At 24.8% G+C, this 21,499-nt stretch overlaps 3 protein-coding genes across 3 annotated transcripts; all 3 read right to left on the bottom strand.

Annotated features, from left to right (window-relative positions):
* Positions 1-4,714: 4,714 nt before the first annotated feature.
* On the bottom strand, positions 4,715-8,042 carry LOC105365640 (uncharacterized). Its single transcript, XM_011503856.1, has 4 exons — positions 7,926-8,042; positions 7,452-7,589; positions 4,987-5,124; positions 4,715-4,904 (listed from the first exon to the last, which is right to left on the bottom strand). The coding sequence occupies exons 1-4, from the start codon at positions 7,980-7,982 to the stop codon at positions 4,863-4,865; spliced, it is 375 nt and encodes a 124-aa protein (XP_011502158.1). The 5' UTR covers positions 7,983-8,042; the 3' UTR covers positions 4,715-4,862.
* A 2,928-nt stretch (positions 8,043-10,970) lies between these two features.
* Positions 10,971-17,618, bottom strand: IleRS-m (Isoleucyl-tRNA synthetase, mitochondrial). Its single transcript, XM_011503855.1, has 15 exons — positions 17,307-17,618; positions 16,996-17,118; positions 16,702-16,861; positions 16,228-16,432; positions 15,840-16,144; positions 15,505-15,671; positions 15,017-15,253; positions 14,672-14,844; positions 14,419-14,557; positions 14,132-14,289; positions 13,803-13,946; positions 13,444-13,660; positions 13,113-13,365; positions 11,274-11,455; positions 10,971-11,183 (listed from the first exon to the last, which is right to left on the bottom strand). The coding sequence occupies exons 1-15, from the start codon at positions 17,496-17,498 to the stop codon at positions 10,971-10,973; spliced, it is 2,868 nt and encodes a 955-aa protein (XP_011502157.1). The 5' UTR covers positions 17,499-17,618.
* Positions 17,619-18,900: 1,282 nt separating this feature from the next.
* Positions 18,901-21,123, bottom strand: Ref1 (RNA and export factor binding protein 1). The gene is made up of 2 exons (XM_011503854.1): positions 20,560-21,123; positions 18,901-19,644 (listed from the first exon to the last, which is right to left on the bottom strand). The coding sequence occupies exons 1-2, from the start codon at positions 21,013-21,015 to the stop codon at positions 19,330-19,332; spliced, it is 771 nt and encodes a 256-aa protein (XP_011502156.1). The 5' UTR covers positions 21,016-21,123; the 3' UTR covers positions 18,901-19,329.
* Positions 21,124-21,499: the final 376 nt, after the last annotated feature.

Raw genomic sequence — 21,499 nt, 5'->3', positions numbered from 1 at the left:
TACTTTGTAACAAAGCAGAAAAATATTTAAGTAAATTGTATTCATACGTTAAACGTGACTTCCCTAAAAAACGTGATTTTTTCTTATGATTGCACATATTAATAAATTATATATTATAAAATATAAATATTATTGAAATTAATGCAAAAATTTAATGCTTTATTGAAATGAAATTGAATTTTAATGCTTTATGCTGAAAATGATAATTAAAAGAAATAAAATAAAGTCGAATGTATTTGTTATTAATCCTTAATAATGTACTGAATTATATAACTTATTTATAAAATTCACGTTTAAAATATTTTTAAACATGTATAATACTATGCATTGCATAACATAAAGAAAAATAGATACAATAAAAATACTATGAAATAAGTTAAACATTTTCAAAAAATTATAATTATTCATAAGAGTTTTATATTTATTTTCTAAAACAATCTTTTATTTTTAATAGATAATGTAATAATAAATAAATAAGAATATTATTGTAATTTATATGTAAATAATATAGACAGTAAACTAATAAACATTAAGCTACTTTAAATTTTAAAGCTACAAAGAGATTTAAAAGAACTTTTAAATATAATGACGATGGGAAAAATAAAATTTTAATTGATCTGGCTGATTCATACTCTTTTATTATATTAAAAAAATACAAAATATACAAAATTAAGTAAAGTAGAAAATGAACTATATGACCGCAAAGGCCACTAATGAAGTAATCGTTAATAATTTCATTAACTATTACGATTTATTAATTAAAATAGTTATATGTTTCATCTAAGAAATGAAAAATGTAGTATTAACAAGTTCTTTTTATGCAAGTTCTTCCGCAAAAAGCTGGTATTCTATTTCTTGATTCAAAAAATTAAAAACTAAAAAAAAAGGTGAAATTAATTAAATTAATGGCATTTTTGAATCGTTCATTGAATTATGTACTTTTAATAGTTTATTTCTTTTTGGAATTATTCTTAAGACATTTAATTTAATATATATTATATATTATCTATTATCTATTACATAATATTATTAATTATATATTATCTATTAAAGACGTTCAGAAATATATTTCTTAGAATTTTATCGATTGTATATATATTTTGTTAATATAATAATTTTTTCATATTTACACAAACTATTAATAGAATGTACTTAAAACCATATAATTATTGCACGAATATTTATCACAATTGTATTGTAAATTATTTAGAAAAAATAATGCCTCTCAATACAAATAATATTTCAAAATACGCTTAATAGCATTTTATTATAAAAATTATAGATTTTGGGCATTCTGCAATTATCAGTACACACATTTTAATGATATTAACTAACAATTCGTCAGTTGCACCACTAAAATAACAACTAATGGAATCGGGTTAACGGGACGCTCACCCTGAGTGATAAGACATACCGCTTGTAAAGCCCAGAGACGCAGAAAATTTTACGAGATTTCACATTCTCTCTCTCTCTCTCTCTCTCTCTTCCACTCTCTCATTCTCCGATTCGAAAAAGAATGCGTATTTTTATTCGTCGGCATATGAATGCTTTACGCGCGTATTTTATTTAAGTAGTTTTAAAGTATTATTAAAGTTTTACGAATCTATGTAAATTTATAAAACAATTCGGAATTGGTAATAACAGAATAATTTCATAATACATTAAAATAAATAACTTAATGTATCTTTATTAATTATTATTCCGAAATGAGTCGTTAAGTATTAAGTATAGCTAATAATCTTAAATATTTCTTTTCAATCCCATGAATACTTACAACAATGTAAAATAACATGGAAGCACAAAGCGCCAAAAGGTACACGCGTAAAAGCATTTTTGCTATTATTAGTACTGACTTCGAGACTAAACAATTCAATATTAGCATTTATTCATAAAATCTTGTATTTATAGTTAACCCTGCGATGCAGGACAGAAAGTAAACGTGACTTAACAATGCCGCATTAATCGGTTATGAATATTAATTTGAAAATATTTTATGCTTTTGTATATCTATTTAATAAATTATCAATAACAAATAAGTCAGGCAAAAAATCTTTGTTCATTATATTACGAATGTGCATTTTTATCAATGTCTAAGATATCAAAGTTGGAAGAGTATATGATATTTTTATGTTAACGTACCTGTTATAAAAAAATTTTATTAACCATAAATTATTAAAAATACCAATAGTTTAATATCCAGATTGTGTAATTAATAAAAATCATACTATTTGTTATTGTAACTTTATATGTATTTATTTATACATACTTACAGAACCTAATAATGATTCATTTTATAATTACTTTAAGAACAGATATAGATCGATTTCGAAGTTTCTTGCTCTAACGGCATTCGTCAGGTACACGGGATGCCAATGTCCCCTTCTACGAGAATTTCATATGAAAGTATATTAATATGCTGCGATAAATATTTATTTTAATGAGATCGATCGATGTAACTTACTGCACAATAAATGAGTTGCTTCTTGTCGTTTTTGACAAAATTGCAAAGAGTAATAAGAGTATTAATACATTTTTCACTTAAATTCGGAATTGCATTTCTAATAATATCGGCAGGGGATTGAGCGTTCTGCAATTAAAATTATATAAACTTTAATTCATTTAATTTATTATATACGATTATTTTCTTTTATCTAATGTTGCTTTTAAAGTCGTGTAATTAATTTGTAAAATAAATTTAATTCGCTTATATATATATATATATATATTTAAATCCTACTTACTACAATCACCAATAGTGATAATACGGAAAGTGTTAAAAGACAAATGCGGGTAAACATTTTCGTAATTTTCTGTGATCTAGATAAATGCGAAAATAAAATTAAAAGGCTTATATATTATTTATTAATTACTATAAATATTCTATAATATACATTATACGAAATTTTTGAAAATGTTTTTGTTTTTCAAAGATAATTATTTATATACTATGTATTGATAGAATATGTATTTCATGTATATAATATATCTATTGAATTTAGTAATTATTTTATTATTAATATTGTTATTAAAAAGATATATTCTCGTATGGTAATATTATTTTTAATATTTGTATTTTAATGAAAAAGAAGAAAGGCATGTAAAATAATTTGTAATATATATTTTTTCATATTCAGATTTTAAATAATATTAATGTTGTTATATTCATTATTTCTTAATATTATAAGAAAAATGTATTTGAGTTAGTACTTATGAAAATATTATACAATAAAAGTACCTTAATAATGAAGTTGAACAAAAATGAAAATTATGTGATGCCTTTTCACATATGAATAATTTCAATAAATAAGAATTAAGATTTGTTCATATAGATATTTGATCTCATATATATATTTAGGTATATATATGTATATATATATATATCGGAGCATTTATCTTTCTTATCATCTGTTTGTGAATTTTATAAATTAAAAAGTGCAAATATTAAATATTTGCTAAAAATTATTCTGCTGTAATCTGCAATGTTTCTGATCACTATTTAAAATGTAATTAATTGTCAGATTTAAATTTCCTACATTATATATTGAGTTATCATATTCATCTTATTTAAAAAAAACTTCCATTTGTTTTTATTGCCGTACAGAATATTATTATTGTTTCTAAAAATGTCACTGCAATTAATAATTGTAAAGTTTTAATTTTTTTATTCATGGTTAATAAAAATTTAATTTTGCCCATTTTTAAATTTTTTATAGATTTTTTTATAGACTTTATAGACATATCTTAAAATGTTATAAATTAACTGTTTGTGGTTGTATTATCATATTATTCTTATTATTTAATTGTTGATTTATAAGACTTATTTAGTCATTTTATTTATAACCAATATAATTAAAATATTTAATGTATTATCTTAGGTAGGATTATTTAAAAATGTAAAGTAAGAGTTCTTAACGTAAATTTGTATTGTAATTATATATTGATTTATTACATGAAATATTATCTTTACATAAATTATTATATTTTTTTACGATTTAAAACATTAACGAGTCCAAATATTACTATAATAGTGTAAAAATTGATATAATTACTTGATAACAGGTTTTAAATTAATTTACAATTCTTTACCATTCATTTTCATTCGAAATGCTTAGTTGTGTATTTTTGATCTATCATATTATATTATAATTTTAAAAGTATTGTGTTAAACAACGTCACACTTTTGGAATGAAATGAATTTATACTTGATAAATATTCTTAAAAATACATGAAATAAAATGTGAAATGTTTTATATTTGTATGTATCTAAAAAGTAGCTCAATATTTTTTACTATTCCATACTATACATACATCTTCTTCAACCTTCATTCTGTTATAAGATCATGTATAATTAAATTTATAAACAATAAAATTAAATTATATAATATAAACCTTTAAACACACGTCTTTCTTTATATGTAAATTAAGTAAATAGTATTTAGTATACACGAAAAATAGTCAACTACATTTTTATACATTTTTAATCTTCAAGAAAATATGATATCGAATAATAATGAAAATATCAATCACTTTACAATTTAATCAATACTTTTAACATATTGTTTTTGAAACCTGGTTTGAATTATACTCATATAATTAAAATAAACACGAAGAGTTGGTCAAAAGTTCTATACATTATACAAAATATATTATAATTTCAAAAATAATTGAAAACATTTTATTATTAAAAAAATTATTATTTATACAAACAGATAAAATGATAATTTCAAAATCATATAATTTTTGGGGATTTTATATCACATTTCTATGTGCAAATACTGTAATTTTTGCATTCGTAGTATGGATAAAGATAAATTTTATTAATTTAATAATCATTTTAATTGTTGCTGTTAGAATATATTCCATTACGGGCACACTGTTGGTTTATGTGTTCCATAATACGATGTCTATAATACAATAACAAAATTAATATATGTTGCAATGAAAATACATGAAAATACAGGATATAAGTAAAATTTTATAATTTACCGCACAATTAACAAGTGCCGCCTCTCCAGTTCCCCAATTATGACATGCACGATTGGTAAGTTGTACCATAGCTTCCACACATCTATCACTCCATTCTGGAAAATTTCTTTTAAGAATATCGAAATTTGATTCAGCACTCTGCAATAAAATCATAGAGATTGGATCATATCATATCATTATATATGACGTTATAAGATTTTATAAAAATATAGACTGATATGGATTTTATTGTAAAATTATAGGACTTCGAGATGATATTAAAATAAAAAATAAAGAGAAAGTGCAAAAACAATTGCAATTTTGGGCAATTTTTATTATAATTTAAAATATTTTACATATTATTTTACATATTATTGTTATTGAATAGTTGTGAAATTATCATAAGTTTTTGCGAAGTTTTTTATTATCATATATAATAACAGAAAATAAATGCATTAGTCCGTGTAATTGGAAAAAAAATTTGCAATTAACATTTGTTCAAAAATTTTAATTCTATTATATACGAATTATAATATGATATTTATATTGTTATTTACTTTAAAATTTTTAGTTTATATACATTTTATGATTTATAACATTTAATATATATAAATTTTATATATTTTAATATATATAAAGTTTCAAAAAATATATAAAAATTTTCGTTTATATGGTGCCACTATAGAATAGGATATTTTTCATAGATATATATTTCCATAAATAATTTTATTTTTATTAATTTAATTATTTATTTATTCTAAAGTAATAAAATAGTACAATTTTATAATCAATTTTATGTATATTTTTTACTATAAAGTAAATTTTATTTACAGAAAACTTTCAATAAGGATATAATTTTTCTTATTTTTTCTTATATTCTAAAATAACTTTCATAAAATAATAAAAATATAATAGTAAATTTTTTTAATAGATGATATAGATTTTATAGAATAATGAATACTCACAATAATACTGAAAAACGCAAATATACAAAAAATCAACCCTTTGACTCGCAGTAACCTGTAGTGCATTGTTAAGACGTGTGATTTTCAAAAATTGAAAAATAATTGTATACAGACAGATATATATATATATAACCTGCCATATTATTACCTACGTAAAAAATTAAAAAATTAAAGCGAAATAAATGGAAACCTTAAATATTTGACTTAAAATTATAAAAAATTCTAATTACTTTTTGATAATTAACTTATTTGATAATCAAAATGTAAAATTCAGCTATAATGCATGTTTGATGATTAAATAATAAATATTTTTATTGAAATATTTGAATTAACATCTAAGATATCTAGTAATCTATCTAGAATATGTAATAGTCTAGTGATAATCTAGAATATGTCAACAAATGAATTTTCGTGACTAGGTTATAGGATACAAAGAATTTGAAGTTTGTAATATTGTTTTTATATAAGCTATTTTATATCTGGAAACTAACACTGAGGTTTATTTTTATAACCTTAATATCTTTTTTTAAATATTTCTTCAATATATTTATTTAAGTGTCTATACTTTCTTTGTTATATGCCTGTAACATTTTACGTATAAGCAATATTAGAAAGAATTTAATGAAACATTAACTGTTGTTTTTGATACCGACACCGGTATTCTCTAGAGTCATATTTTTATATAAATATCATTTGAATTAATAGTTAATTTTTAAGATACTAAGGATAAAGTATTGTTTACTAGATATTTTATGAAGCATAACAAATTGTTAGTATATTTTATTTAACCGTTATTTTTATTTAAATAAAATATAACAAAAAGAAAAATATTTTATGTAATTATTATATTCATTAGTCTCACTATTTTCTATGCTCCACATTTATACATTTCAAAAACAAATATTACAAATATTATATAAAATTTATTTATTTTTCTTTTTAAATAAATTTAAATTCATTTAATAATAGTCTCGTTATCATTGTTATACATATCTGTATATATATATATATATATATATATATATATATATGCTTTTTTATAATACATTTTATAAGATTAATTTTCGATATTAAATATTCAGCTTTCCGCGTTAGATTTTTCAAAAATTGACAAATTTAATGGAATTTTTATTCGACTTTAGTTAAAAATAAAATCATTTTTATAAGATTGCTGATTATATAAATGGAAAATTTTAATGCATTTTTTATTAGTTTAAGTTTGATTATAATAAAATTAAGATTTATAATTACGCTCAAAGTTCTAACTTTAATTGTTAACGAATAGTTCTTTAAATCTATATATATTAAATTAGATTAGAATTCTTTTTCGTTATATTTATTTTATTTGAATAATATACATATAATAATTGAAAATACTAGCATCATTATTTATGTTGTTAATTACATGCTTCTGGTTTATGTGTTCCATAATACGATGTCTATAATACAATAACAAAATTAATATATGTTGCAATGAAAATACATGAAAATACAGGATATAAGTAAAATTTTATAATTTACCGCACAATTAACAAGTGCCGCCTCTCCAGTTCCCCAATTATGACATGCACGATTGGTTCGTTGTACCATAGCTTCCACACATTTGTCACTCCATGTTTTGAAATTTCTTTTAAGAATATCGAAATTTGTTTCAGCATTCTATAATACAATAACAATAGTGCAATAAAATATTTCAAATTTATTTTAAACGACTGAAAATAAAAAGACTGGATTGTAGTATATCTTGATACAACTAATTAAGTGCAAAAATAAAAATAATTTGTATATAATTTCTAATAGAAAAAAGTTTCTATGATTACATATATTTCGAATAATTTCTATCGTGACAAAGAAACATATTTTTTCTATTTATATTTTAATATTATTTTATTTTACTCTGCATAGTTATAATTTATCCGTTTGTAATTATTGGCCAAGATTTTAATTAAGGATTTAATTTTTTTCATTTTTTCGTAACGTGTCTATAATACTTACAGCAACTATGAACAGCATCAATGTACAAAGTATTACAGAAAATAAGCGAAGAAACATTTTAATAATTATTATTACAATCTGTATAATTAAGTAGGGTAGATAAAAATTGGAATTACAAATTTATTTGTAAAAGCATCGAATTTATAGTTGACATTCTAATGTACTTTTCTTCAAATATTATATTTTGCGAAATGTAGAATATTAAGTTGTCTTTTATGCACAAATCGTGAATAATGAAAGTTAGTAATAAATTCGATTAAATGCTCATTAAATATATGCTATAAGCATTAATTTTTATATATAAATATGTAAATTAAAATTATTTTATATATAAATATATAAATTATAAATATACCTTAGGCTGAAAGCATATTCTCAGTGATAATTTCGATGATGTAATGTGAATGTATCATAGATTCTTTCTAATTTAATTAAATTGATACTTGCTATTACGTGTGCACGTCATCATTTCTGATGTTGCTATTTATATTTCATACTTTTAACTTTTAAGATTTAATAACTCGTTCATTTTATTAAACTGAATAATTTAATAATCAATTTTTGCAATGATTATTTTTGAAACGTTATTTGGAGTCTAAGAATGATCGTAATTTCGTTTGTGCCGCTCTAATATTTATCGATATCTCTCATCCTTTCGTTTTCGCACCATCATTTATCTATCATCAATGATATTGTTTATGTTCTCGCTCCATTTCTATATAATTTTACCAGATTTTTCATAGTATATTAATTTGAATTACATAGTTATTATCGGATCAGTCAATCAATAAAATCATGAAAGCACGTGCAATATAATCATTGATGCTTTACATCAGAGTAGGTGTCTGGGATCAGACTAGAAACCTCCCGTTGATGTTGGGTGGAGGTGTTGCTAGCAAGTTGAAAGGGTAATGCAATTATTCAATTCTACATGCAGTGTTTATTGGCTTTTCTTTCTTGGTTTAGATAGTGTGTGTACTCTCCGTGATGTGAGGCGTGACTCCTTTCCTTCCGAGTAGTGCCGCTATAGTAGCATGCGAGAGCCGCCGCTGTCGTACCGAAGCTTTCTAAAGGAGACCGGGTCGTACCAAAGCTTTTTAAAGGAGACCGGGTTGTACCGAAGCTTTCTAAAGGAGACCGGTTCGCTGCTGCTTTAGTGTCGGTGCGTAAGAGCCGCCGCTGTCGTACCGAAGCTTTGTGTATCGCTACAGTGTGTGATGACTGTAGTGTGAAGCTTGAAGATTGAATAGTGAGCCCGTCGCGGTGATTGCATAATTATTACTGGGACAGTGGAGCTGCGCGTCAAGCGCTGCTCTTAAATATTTTCATAAGAGCTTGCGATGCCGATAGCGCACCGGTGTTTGTTGCTATGCCGATCTTTGTCGTGACGTCAGTAGTATATAGCCTTGGAAGGTTCATCGGCAGTACTATTCGGCATTATAATTGTAAATTCGAGTTTTTGGCGGAGGAAATTTCCCGAATTCGCTGACTTGTGTTTATAAATGTAAATGACTGGAAGCTTGTACCTCTCCCACTTTTGTATTCCGCTTTTAGCTGCTCCAATCCGTAACAGTAGGAAACGATTGATCAGCTGATAAGCTCATATACTGCAGTTTTCCCCGTGGCAGAAGTTCAATTTAAAATGCACAAACATTTATAAACAGACTCAAATAGTAGGTTCTTCAATCTTAAACAAATTTATCCAGAGAAATATTATTAATTGAATTGTTACTGTTACAAGTAGTTATTTCTCGATTTTTCCTTAACTATCATTTACGTTATCCATATCTTTTTTAGAATTTATTTCAATGTTTTCATCCCCATATGAGAATACATTAACGATTATGCTTATAATTAAATAATTGAATTTTATCCGTCGATACTTTTTCGTAAATACATTTATACATATTTTTATTTTATGACTTTTATTTCTTGTATTCTATTGATGTGCATTTAATATTAATACAATTTAACATGAATGTATGTACATATAACATTTATTGATAGTTATGTAACGAAATTGCTTCTCTTTTCTAACTTATTCTTTACATAACATATTTTCTATAAGTATTTTCAATTAATCCATACCAATAGAGATTAAGTTGAAATTCGATTTTTTTCAATTTTTTTTCGACGTTTTTCTTAATCCGGCTCACCTCATAATCGTATTGATAACAATTTCATTTGAATTAGCATTATTCAAATTAGCACCTTCACTCAATACATATCCTAAAAATCTAAAATTGTTTATTACTTGTTATTTGTATATTTATTTATATAATTATACTATTTATTTGTAGTAAAGTAAGCTTAGTCAATTTCATTGAGAAGAAAAATGCGTTAAGTCTGGCGTATTTATTCTATGTAACGGAATTTGGATCGTGGCTTATAAGCGTAATTGATTTCAATTTTGAAAGCAATCGCTTATTCATTTTCTTTGTTATAAGACAACATTATGTTTTTTTGTTTCTCCCATTCGCAAGTATTCTAAAAAAATTTACTTCATTATCCTTGTTTTCACAACTCGTTATAGTAGCATCCCATTATTTAACTATCACTTCTCTCAAAAATTAATGACAGCTAGTATTTCAATTGCCAAATTTACGCGTGTACATTAGTGAATTTCTGCCGCAATGCATATCTATAACTTAATTAGTCATCTACTATATACAACATCTGAAATTATAGTATTTACAAACATAAAATAAATTATAAATTGGGAAAAATTAAAAAATTAACAAATAAATTTATTTATTCACGAACTATTATAATTATATTTTATTCGGATAATCTTTAAAGCTATTACCTAATATAAAGGGAGAATAATTTTAAATACAATTAGTTTAAAGTAATGATTTTATTACATTATATACATATATATGTACAATCATGCTGTCAAATTATTAATGTAGAAAAACGCTCACAATAAAAAAGATTTTTATACATTAAATATTTTTGCGCTTTTATGCCATCTTCTTATCTTCTTTTACACAAAAATAATCAAACACAAATACTATATTTGTATAATTGACTTATATTTGTAAATTAAGCGGTGTTCAGAATTTCGATACACCGATTACAAAGTTCGTCAAAATCGGATTCTAAATGCCTTCGACATCTTTTACAAAGTAGTTTGTCAGTAGGTTCTAAAGTAATATTAAAATTACTACATGACTCATCATTCAAAAGAGTAATCGAAGAAAGTTGACAAATATCACAAAGTTCAGATGTTGAACTCGTTTCATGTTCGTGCAACAGCTAAAAAATACTTAACATTTAGTAAACAATACTTAATTAAGAATTCTAACGTAAGAATTCTAAAATATACAAAAATATAAATATACTAACAGACAATAATTTGAAGTTCTCTGCATTGGTTTTAATAGTAGCTTTTATAGTCCACGAATTAAGAACATTCTGCTTGTTTATCTGATTTCGTAACTCCAGTGCTTTATCAATAAGTATTTTAATTTCTGGTTTATTCCAACTCTCAAGCAATTTAAAATTTGCATGAAATAATGGAGCAGATGCTAAAAATTGAATTTTCTTTTTATAAGCATGTAATTGTAAATTACTAAACTTTTTTTATTAAAATTACGTACTTTTATTAATTCAATTAATCTATTTAAACAAATTTTTGATATGGAAAAATATAAGAAAAAGAAGAAGAAGAATAGATCAAAATAACAGTTATATTGCTATTCTAGATTTTACACTATTGATATGTATGTATATTTTGTAACAAGTAAAATAGATGTTATTTTTTTGCTCCTTCCTTCCCCCTCTCACTCATTCACTCACTCGATGATCAACAATATAAATGTGTCCTTCGTATTTATTTATTATTAACGATACAATTTTCCGATGGAACATTTGATTTCTTGGAGCTGTTCCATAGATCTATTAATTTAACTTCTCGTCGAGCTTTTATATCTTCTTTAATATATACATGGGTTGTGATCACAACAGCGACAAAAAAATTATTGTCGACAAATTTTGGTATCCCCCTCCCCATCCGCTTATAAAAAAAGATAAAAAATATAGGATTTGATTACAAAGTGTAAATAGAGAAGCAGGATAAACGAACGCAGAAAAGCAAAGCGTAATATTAATAAAAATTTGAGAGATTCAAAAAGTAAAATTGTAAAATTAAGATCTTAAGTTAATAGCATAATAATAATTGGAACAAGAATTATATAAATAAGCTCAATCGCAATAAACTCATTACAGTTAAATTTGCAGTTAAAACAAGTGGCATGTTTAGTCAGAGAATTGAACAGGTAATTGGTACAATAGAACAAGTTTTTGCTAATATTCAGATTTCGTTAAGAATATAAAAGAATCAATCGAGTTAAATGTAACGAGTAAAATGAACTTGTGAGGAACTCTTGTAAGGAAGCAAAAACGCATCCAACGATGCGATAAATGCGATGATCTAAACTCACTGAAAGTATCTATATTTCCAGTGAACAGAGATATCAAGATTATGTATGTGACAAACACATACGATAAAATTGACATTTGATAAAACAATGTGTTAATGGTGCGTACGCTTCTTGAATATTCAGCAGTATAGAGAAATGTTTGTAGTGAATATCATAAAATAACCGATCTTCAAAATGAAATTTTCTCAATTCAGTGACAGAAGTGGTAGGTGGAGTAATCCTCAGTTAGAAAAGTTGGCAATATTTGAATGACTGAGTGACAGTTGACTGATTCTAAGGTAGTGTTTGTAGCATTCGTACATCTCAACATCACTCTCGTTACATCTATTTTTCTAAACCTATTGTGGCTCTAAAACTGTGATGGATCGCAAATGTAAGAATCGGCCTTAATTAAAGCCGATTTTATTGTAGGGCAACAAGGTTCTTGGAAAATGTTAGAACTGCTAAATCGGCATTGAATTAAATGTACAGTATGTCTGCACTAAAAAATAGTACACTGCTAGATTTTGAGTCAACCAGCTTTTAACTTCATACAGATGTTTCATTCCTAAGAAAGATCGTCTCATTATTTTTCTCTTTTATAATACATATGCACAGACACGTATCTAACATAATTGATATAGTTAAATTAATATAGCTAAAATTAATACACTTATTCTTTCACATAATTATATGCATTATAAATATTATAAATGACTTATGATTAAAATAGAAATATTTTGTATATATTGCATTGACTCACTGAGATTTTCTGGATGATGAAGCCAAACTTCTTCTGCTAAATGAGGCATTATAGGTGCTATAGATCTAACACTAACAGCCAAAACTTCACCAATAACGTCTAAAGCACCTAATCTGAATGGTGAGTCAATCTTTTCACAATAAATTCTATCCTTTATTAGATGACAGTAAATAGACGAAACATCATTGGTTATAAAGTTGACAATTGCATTACTAACATTATGATATTGATATTTTTCATAAAGTGAATTAATCTAAAAATTTTTTATCATAAATAAGATTTACATATGTTAAATATATTAATATTTTATAATTAAATTTTCAAGAATTACATTTAAATGGAAATGATAGAGTTGATGCAACATATACTTATCCAAATTATTATAGAGAGGCTCAGTTACGCTTTTGCTCTTATCATAGGTGTGCAAAACGCCTAAAAGAAATCTGAAAACTAAACGAAATTTATGGATTTCATCTACACTTTCTTGCAATGAAGTACGCTTTATTGGTATAAGTCGGTGTTGAGTTGCATGACTAGCTATCCACCACCTGTTGTAAAATACACATTTTTTGTCATTCATTTTTTTAATTAAAAGATTTAACATCATATTTCATAAAAAAAATTTTAATACATTTATTAATAAATATCATTGATATTAAATTGATACATTTTTATTTTCCTCCACTGTACCTTAAAACATCGACTCCATAGGGTGGTTTTTTATTTAGGTCAGTTCCTCCTTTAGTTATCTCTTCTGGATGTATAATATTACCAATAGATTTAGACATTTTGTTTTTATTCTCATCTACAGCAAATCCATGAATGAATACATCTCTGTAATTATAGTTATTTTCCGTTTATTAGATTTCTTATAAAATGAATAATCATCTTAATAATAATAATAATAGTAATAATAATAATAATATCAATAATAATATTACGTTCAATTTTGTTATTCTAAGTAATTGTATTAAAAAAATTTCACATGATGTAAAATGTGACTTTCAGGTTTCACATACTGGTAAGGAGAAGAACCCTGCAAAGCTACAGATGTAAGTAGAGATGCTTGAAACCATCCTGTCAATTGATCCATTCCTTCCATATAAACGTTCGCTTCTTTATTAGGTAATACAAAAGACCATGAAATTCCACTATCAAACCATATATCCATTATATCCTAAGATACATGAAATTTAGATTAAATATAAAATTATTAAAATAATAAATATAATAGTTCCAATAATTCTTAAATTTACGTAAAAAAAATACATTTTCTATACTGAATCAAGTAAATGATTAACTTTACCTTGCCTTTTTCCAAATTTCCTTCAGAACCATTTAATTCTGAAAAAAGTTTTTTCCCTACGAGTTTCTCTACTGGTAGCTCCCACCAGCAATCAACACCATATTTTTCTATTAATTTGCATAAATTTCCAATGAATTCACTAAAATTATATAAATTTATAGTATTTATAATTAAAATATGAAGTTAAAACTTAAAATGAAAAATTTATGCACATAAATTAAAAGTGAAACGAAAATTAGGTAAGTAAGCATACCGATTAGTAAAAATTTGGTTAGTATCCTTATTATACAGAACAGGTATAGGAGTGCCCCAAACTCGTTGACGAGAAATACACCAATAAGGTCGTTTTTTCAATTGAGTGAGGAAAGAATTGATCCATAATAATTTATATTGTTCAGGAAATACATTAATCCTTTCTGCTACTTCCTATTTTAGACAGTAAAGTATAATACATTTTGAAACATTTATAAGAAAAAATTCATAAAATTTACTATTTATATATTTGCTTTGACAGTACAACTGTTGATTATTTTCCATTATTTAATATATAATATGTAATAAATAATATATAAACAGATTGAACTTTTAAACTATTTACCAAAGCTTTTTCTTTAATTGATTCTGTATCAATAAACCACTGAAGACTGGCACGAACTATTACAGGCTTTTTTGTCCTCCAGTCATACGGATAACTATGAACAATTGTTTCAGTATGAATAATATTCTGACTAATTTGTGAGAGAACTGCTTCAGTTCCTTCTTCTAAAACCTTTAAACCATGAAATTGAGAACCTGCCTCAGATTTATATTTTCCTTCTTCATCAACAAGGGACACCTACAAATAGTTGATTAAGTTGTATATATTTAAAAATTTTATTTTAAGTCGATTTTATCCAATTTTAAAATATTATTATATTATTTAAAATTATATGCAATCTTCGAAATAACAAGCAATTACTAAAATGATAATAAATGAATTAATATGTAAAATACATATATTCATAATAAGCTTTTTAACTGAGAAAATATGAATTGCAAATTGCAATGTTTTTAATTTAAAAATTTTGTAAAAACATTCACACTTACAACAGATAAATGATTTTCCAGTCCAACAAGAAAATCTTCGTGCGAATGTGCAGGAGCAGTATGAATTAAACCTGTACCTTGATCTGCATTCACATGACTCGATGGCAAAAAATTTAATGTGTCACCAGTTATTGGATGCAAATATTTGGCACTATTTAAGTCATTTCCTATTTATAAATAATTGTATCTTTTATAGAATATTAAATAAATATAAAGTAAAATTAGTGTAATATAATAATGTCAAATATTTGGAATTGAAAAATTATTTTTTAATAATTTCAAGTATAATGATCCAATAGATCTACAACAAATAAGTAAATAAATCAAATATACACCAGAAAACGTTGTAACAACGGTGAGTGGTCCAATTTTTTTACTAATATCTTCTATTAATGGTTCTGCAACTACATAAAAATTTCCTTCGCTATGTTCAGCTAGACAATAAATAATATTAGGAGAATAAGACAAAGCTTGATTTGAAACTAAAGTCCAAGGAGTAGTTGTCCAAGCGAGAGCATAAAGTGGTTTTCCTTCAAAAGTAATCAATTTTGATGGTAAATCCACCAAGCGAAGACGAATTATTACAGATTTACTTTCATGATTATGTTTGTATTCTAATTCAGCTTCTGCGAGTGCTGTTCTAATATCCACAATATTAAAATATTAAATGTAAGAGTTTACCTTATAAATTAAGATAAAAAGATTTATAAAATTGAGATATACTTAGACGAAGGAGACCAATAAACAGGTTTGAAATCTTGATATATCAATTTCTTTTCATACAAATTATAAAATTGATGTAGTTGATTTATAATAAATGAGGTTTGATTAGTGAAATAACATCCATTATTTTTCCAATCAGCCATAATACCCCATGAAGCAAAAACTTGTCTTTGCTTATTAATAGTATTTGTAGCAAATGTATGTGCTGAGAACAAATAGAATCAAGTTACACCCTCAATAGCAAGAATATTTTATAAAAATATTATATTATAATGTTACTATATATTCATTGAAATTTTTAGTTATTAATTTGAAATAAAATTTCAACAATAAATTCAACAATAATTATGTGTACATATTTGATCAATCATATATTCTATTATAAGTTACTTTTTAAATAAATAATTTATTAAATAAAATAAACAAGTAACAAACAAAAACAAGGAATGATATATATCAAGATTATTAATTTACCTATAGATCTTATCTCGGTAGGACTTAAACTCGCATATTTTTCTTTTACTAAACTTAACGCTTTATATTCAATTGGTAATCCATGACAATCCCAGCCAGGAACATAATGTACTCTTTGGCCATTAATGACTTTACTTCTAATAGTTATGTCCTTTAATATCTATATACATTAAAAATAAAGCTTAAATTAAGCTTCAAATTATAATTATATAAAAAAGAATGCATGTAAAATAAATAATAAAATAAGAATGAAAAATAAAAAAAAATCAAATAGCAATAGAATTTATTTATTACTTTATTGATTGCATGACCGATATGAACATCTCCATTTGCATATGGTGGACCATCATGAAGTACAAAGTCAGGACCTTTTAAGTTTGCTCTTTGCCAATTATACAATTCTGAAAATCCACATTTCTAAAATATAATATAATAAATATTAATATAATAAAATAATCTACATGTTATTACAATAGCACAATTTAAAATTATTAATTTATTCATGCCAATACGATAGATCAATGACTACTGCTTTCATTAAGTTTAAAATAGATTGCATTATTATAAAATATCTACATTATTTAAACAATAAAATCATTGCTTACATTCTGTAAATATTGGTCCTTATCAATACGTTTTTTTCCAGTAATCTTTGCCTGAAAGTTTGTTTTAGGCAACAAAATAGTATCGGTGTATCTCTTTACAACTAACTGTTCGCACTGAGATGAATAAAGCACACGAGCTTGAATAGACAACAAAGTTTTTGTCCATCGCGCATATTTCGAATTCATCAACATTGTATAAAATTTACTGCAGCATTTAGTATAAATATCACTATAATCAACTACTTATTAACTTTCATATTATTAAATTTTAACCTTATTCTTCTTCGTATTTCTGCATATTAAAGAATTTACATTTTCGCAAAAACTTGTTGGTAGTGAATATTTAAAAAAATTTCAAATTAAAAACTAAAGCTTTGTAGTTACAGATAGAGAAAATCAATTATGATGCGCTGAAAGAAAGTTTTAATACGTATATTCATTATTAATTAGATAAAGAACGTATACATTTCAGTTGGGTTCGATTTTTAATGGATAAAGAAATGATTATAAAAAAAAAACTTTTAAAGCGCATGCCCAAGTTAGTACTCACTAGGTATGAAAATAAATAACCCTTCCTTTTGTTTATTGGAATAGAAATTTGCAATGTGCGTATCACTAACTTTGAATATAAAACAATTGGTTAAAAAAAATAAACACGAAGTAAAAAACGCATTACGCGCAACTCTATCGTCCACTGTCTAGCGCTGTATTTTCAATCGTCGAAGTATTATATTACAATTAAAAAATTAGTTTTGATAGTTATCACGATTTCGTTAATCGAAGTTTCAAATAAATATAGCATAAATTAATTATATACATACATACTTTTTTTTAAAATTAATTTTCATATTGGAACAATTGTATAAATTAATTTTTAATATTGATTCATTGTATTAAGGTTCTTTCATAGTGTCAAATTACTGAAAAAATGTTATTTAAATAATGGAGAAATAATCTTTATTTATCAAATTAATTTTAACAATGTACAAGAACTCAGTTAATATTATTTGAATAATGTCACACGAAAATTTCAATATTTCAGACAAAAATAATACTTGCTATTAGTGCCATTGTCCATTTTCATACAGCAAGTAGTACATTACTGTACAGATTCTCAGAATTCGTCGATATTTAATTGAATTAATAAATTTCTGAATATCGATTAATACAATTAATTTTTCATTAATTACTTATGCACAACCATTACTATAATTTTAAATAAAATATATTCTATTTTATATTATTAGACTTTATCAAAATTCATCATCTAGTCTAATTGACTTTTTAAAATAAATATACAAATATTGTAAAGTAAAACTTTTTTCAATTTTAATTTTATTAATTTAGATATGAAAAATTCTGTCCACAGAATACATAGATTAAAAATAACTTTGTTAATCAGTATTAAAGTGTTCATTTAATATTATAAATGTTTTATACTTGAAAGTGTGATTATTTTTCTTCAAATTTATTTACAATAAAAAATGATAATAGAATATAATTAGAAGACATAATTGCACATAAAAAAAATTATTTTTATTTTGTTTTTAAATAACGTTTTGCTTATCCATATTAAATTGATTTAAATATTGTATTAAATTATATCAGAGATAGTCAAAGTCATATTAAATTTCTAATACAAAGTTGTTTGTGGATCAATAAGAAATTACATTGAAGGAATGGTAGTCATTGAATCGCATACACATTAAACACAGGTCAATAACGATCCAAAGTAAGTTATTAAAAAGAAAACATGAAATAAATTTCATACAAATATTTATGAAATCAGTGACGTAATACTAATTCCCTTTCTTATGTAGTAGTTATAACAGGCAATCATTTGATTATCTTTTACCAATGTATAAACATTACGCGTTATGAATCTAATATTTTATTGAATTTTTTTTTTCCTTATGAATGGATACGCATCTAATTATGTATATCAGAATCTGTAAATGATAATCAAATAATTGATTCTTTAAAACGCTTCACCCTTCTACTACATAAAAAAAGAGCTAAATGTTTATGCGCCGTCGGAATTTGAAACTTTGCTCTTGACGTATTCCTCTAGTTGGGCGTCAAGTTCTTCTGCGGTGGGTGGTGGTTTTTTGGCTTGACGACCTCCACTGGCTTTCACGCCACGTTTCGATGGGCCACGATTTTTGTTGGAAGGTGCACCCCGCGACGCTCGGCTGCGGTTCATGGGACCTCTCGACTTAAAGTTACTGCCGAGTCTTGAGCCACCTCGAATTGGATTAATGCCTGGGATCTCAGACGTGGCAAGTTGAATGTTCATTTCACGACCGTCAAGAGGGACGCCATTGTACTGCTTCATCGCCTAAAAACAAAAATGACAAACTTTTTAACGAACGAGTTCCATACTTTATTATTGCTCCAAATTATCCAATAATTTATCCTCTACTTGTAAATTACAAACATCTTTTAAAAGCACATTTAATTTCAAATGAAAATGAATTCATTTAAAAAATTTAATACCTTTTGATCTTATAATAATTTTTGAAAGAAATAAAAATACTTACCTTAACTGAGTATTCAAAATTAATATCATTAACTAATTCTATTAAACATGAAAAATATTTTTTTCACATTTCCATAACCTATCACAAATAGTCTAATGATAAAATGTAAGATTTATTATGCTTATTTAAACTCACATTATTCAAGATAACAATATTATAAATTTTTATTTTTAATCTATACTATATTATTATTATTATTATAAACAAAATAACTACAATTCTTATATTAAAAATATAAATACTTAAAGATTATTTATAAATTAGCAATAATAAAGATCTTCATTTAGCAATAGATTAGTCCATTACATTAATGAATAAATACTAGATAATTCTGGAAAATCATGTGGATAAAATTATTTTAATTTAAATAATTTAAAATTAAAATTAATTTATATACCCGTAGCATAGGTATTGAGTATTTAAAAATGTTATTCGTTATTACGAATTAAGTTATTTTAAATATTTTTGTTTAATTTATAAAATAAATAAACAATGATTAAAGCGTTAATATTAAAAACAATTAAATATAATAAATTGATTATGGGCAAAAGTATAATCATCTTAAATAAAATATTTGTTTCAGAAAAATATTATTTGTTAATTTATGAAGAAATGTAAGTTTTCTTTAATTGATGTTCTTTTTTTTGTTTCTTTAATTTTTGATAAAAATATCTAATTTATAAGAATAGCATAAGCATAAGAATAATACTAACCTTAATTGCATCAGCTCGCCTTTCAAAAATTAGATCGGCTGAACCAAGGGATCGACCAGATCTGTCATAATGTACTCCAGCTGACTTGAGAGGTCCAAATTCACCGAACAATTCTAGTATGTCTGAGTCAGTTACACCAAAATCTAAATTCGACACGATCAATTTAGTTGTATCTGAATTTGAGCCATATCTGCGTGGAGCACTGCTTCCAAGAAAAGCTTCACGTTTATAGCTGGGTAACGAACGGCCAAAGTTTGAGCCACTTCTGGAGATACCACCACGACTACGGCCACGCATAACACCACCGCCAGGTTTTCGGCCACCGCGTATTGGTCCCCGTCTTGGTGAGCCACTGGAGGTTCTGCCACCACCTGTGCGCTTACCTCCACTGCGTTGTCGATTCCCTTTATTTTGCTTGATAATATCGTCTAGACTCATCTCCATTTTTCCAGTCATTCTTGCTCTTTTTATATTACTAGACTCAAGTTAATTAAATTATTTTAATTCTTTGGCTGATTGTAGGCTGCACCTACCCTTTAATTAGGCTAGGAATATCCAATTTGCCCTAAAAAAATAAAAACAAATTCATTAATATATTCATTATTAATTCGAACAATTACAAAATATTATTATTAAAATATTTTTTAATTAATATAAAATTAGTACTTTAATGATTTATTCAATAGACATAATACAATGTAGAAGACAAACTATCTAATACTAATTAATGATCATTGTACTATGTTTATAAATTTTATATATATATATATATATATATATATATATATATATATATATATATATTACAACCTAAAATTTAATGGAGTAAATGATTGTGATCTTGTCAATTTTATGGAACTGAAAATATAATTTTTAAATATAATCGTAAAATATTTTTAATCAATATATGAATAAAATATATGTAAAATTTTTTTTAATA

Source organism: Ceratosolen solmsi, unplaced genomic scaffold (assembly GCF_000503995.2).
Source record: "Ceratosolen solmsi marchali unplaced genomic scaffold, CerSol_1.0 scaffold53, whole genome shotgun sequence".
NCBI classification, from domain to species: Eukaryota; Metazoa; Arthropoda; class Insecta; order Hymenoptera; family Agaonidae; genus Ceratosolen; species Ceratosolen solmsi.
This window is presented reverse-complemented; position numbering and strand designations above follow the sequence as displayed.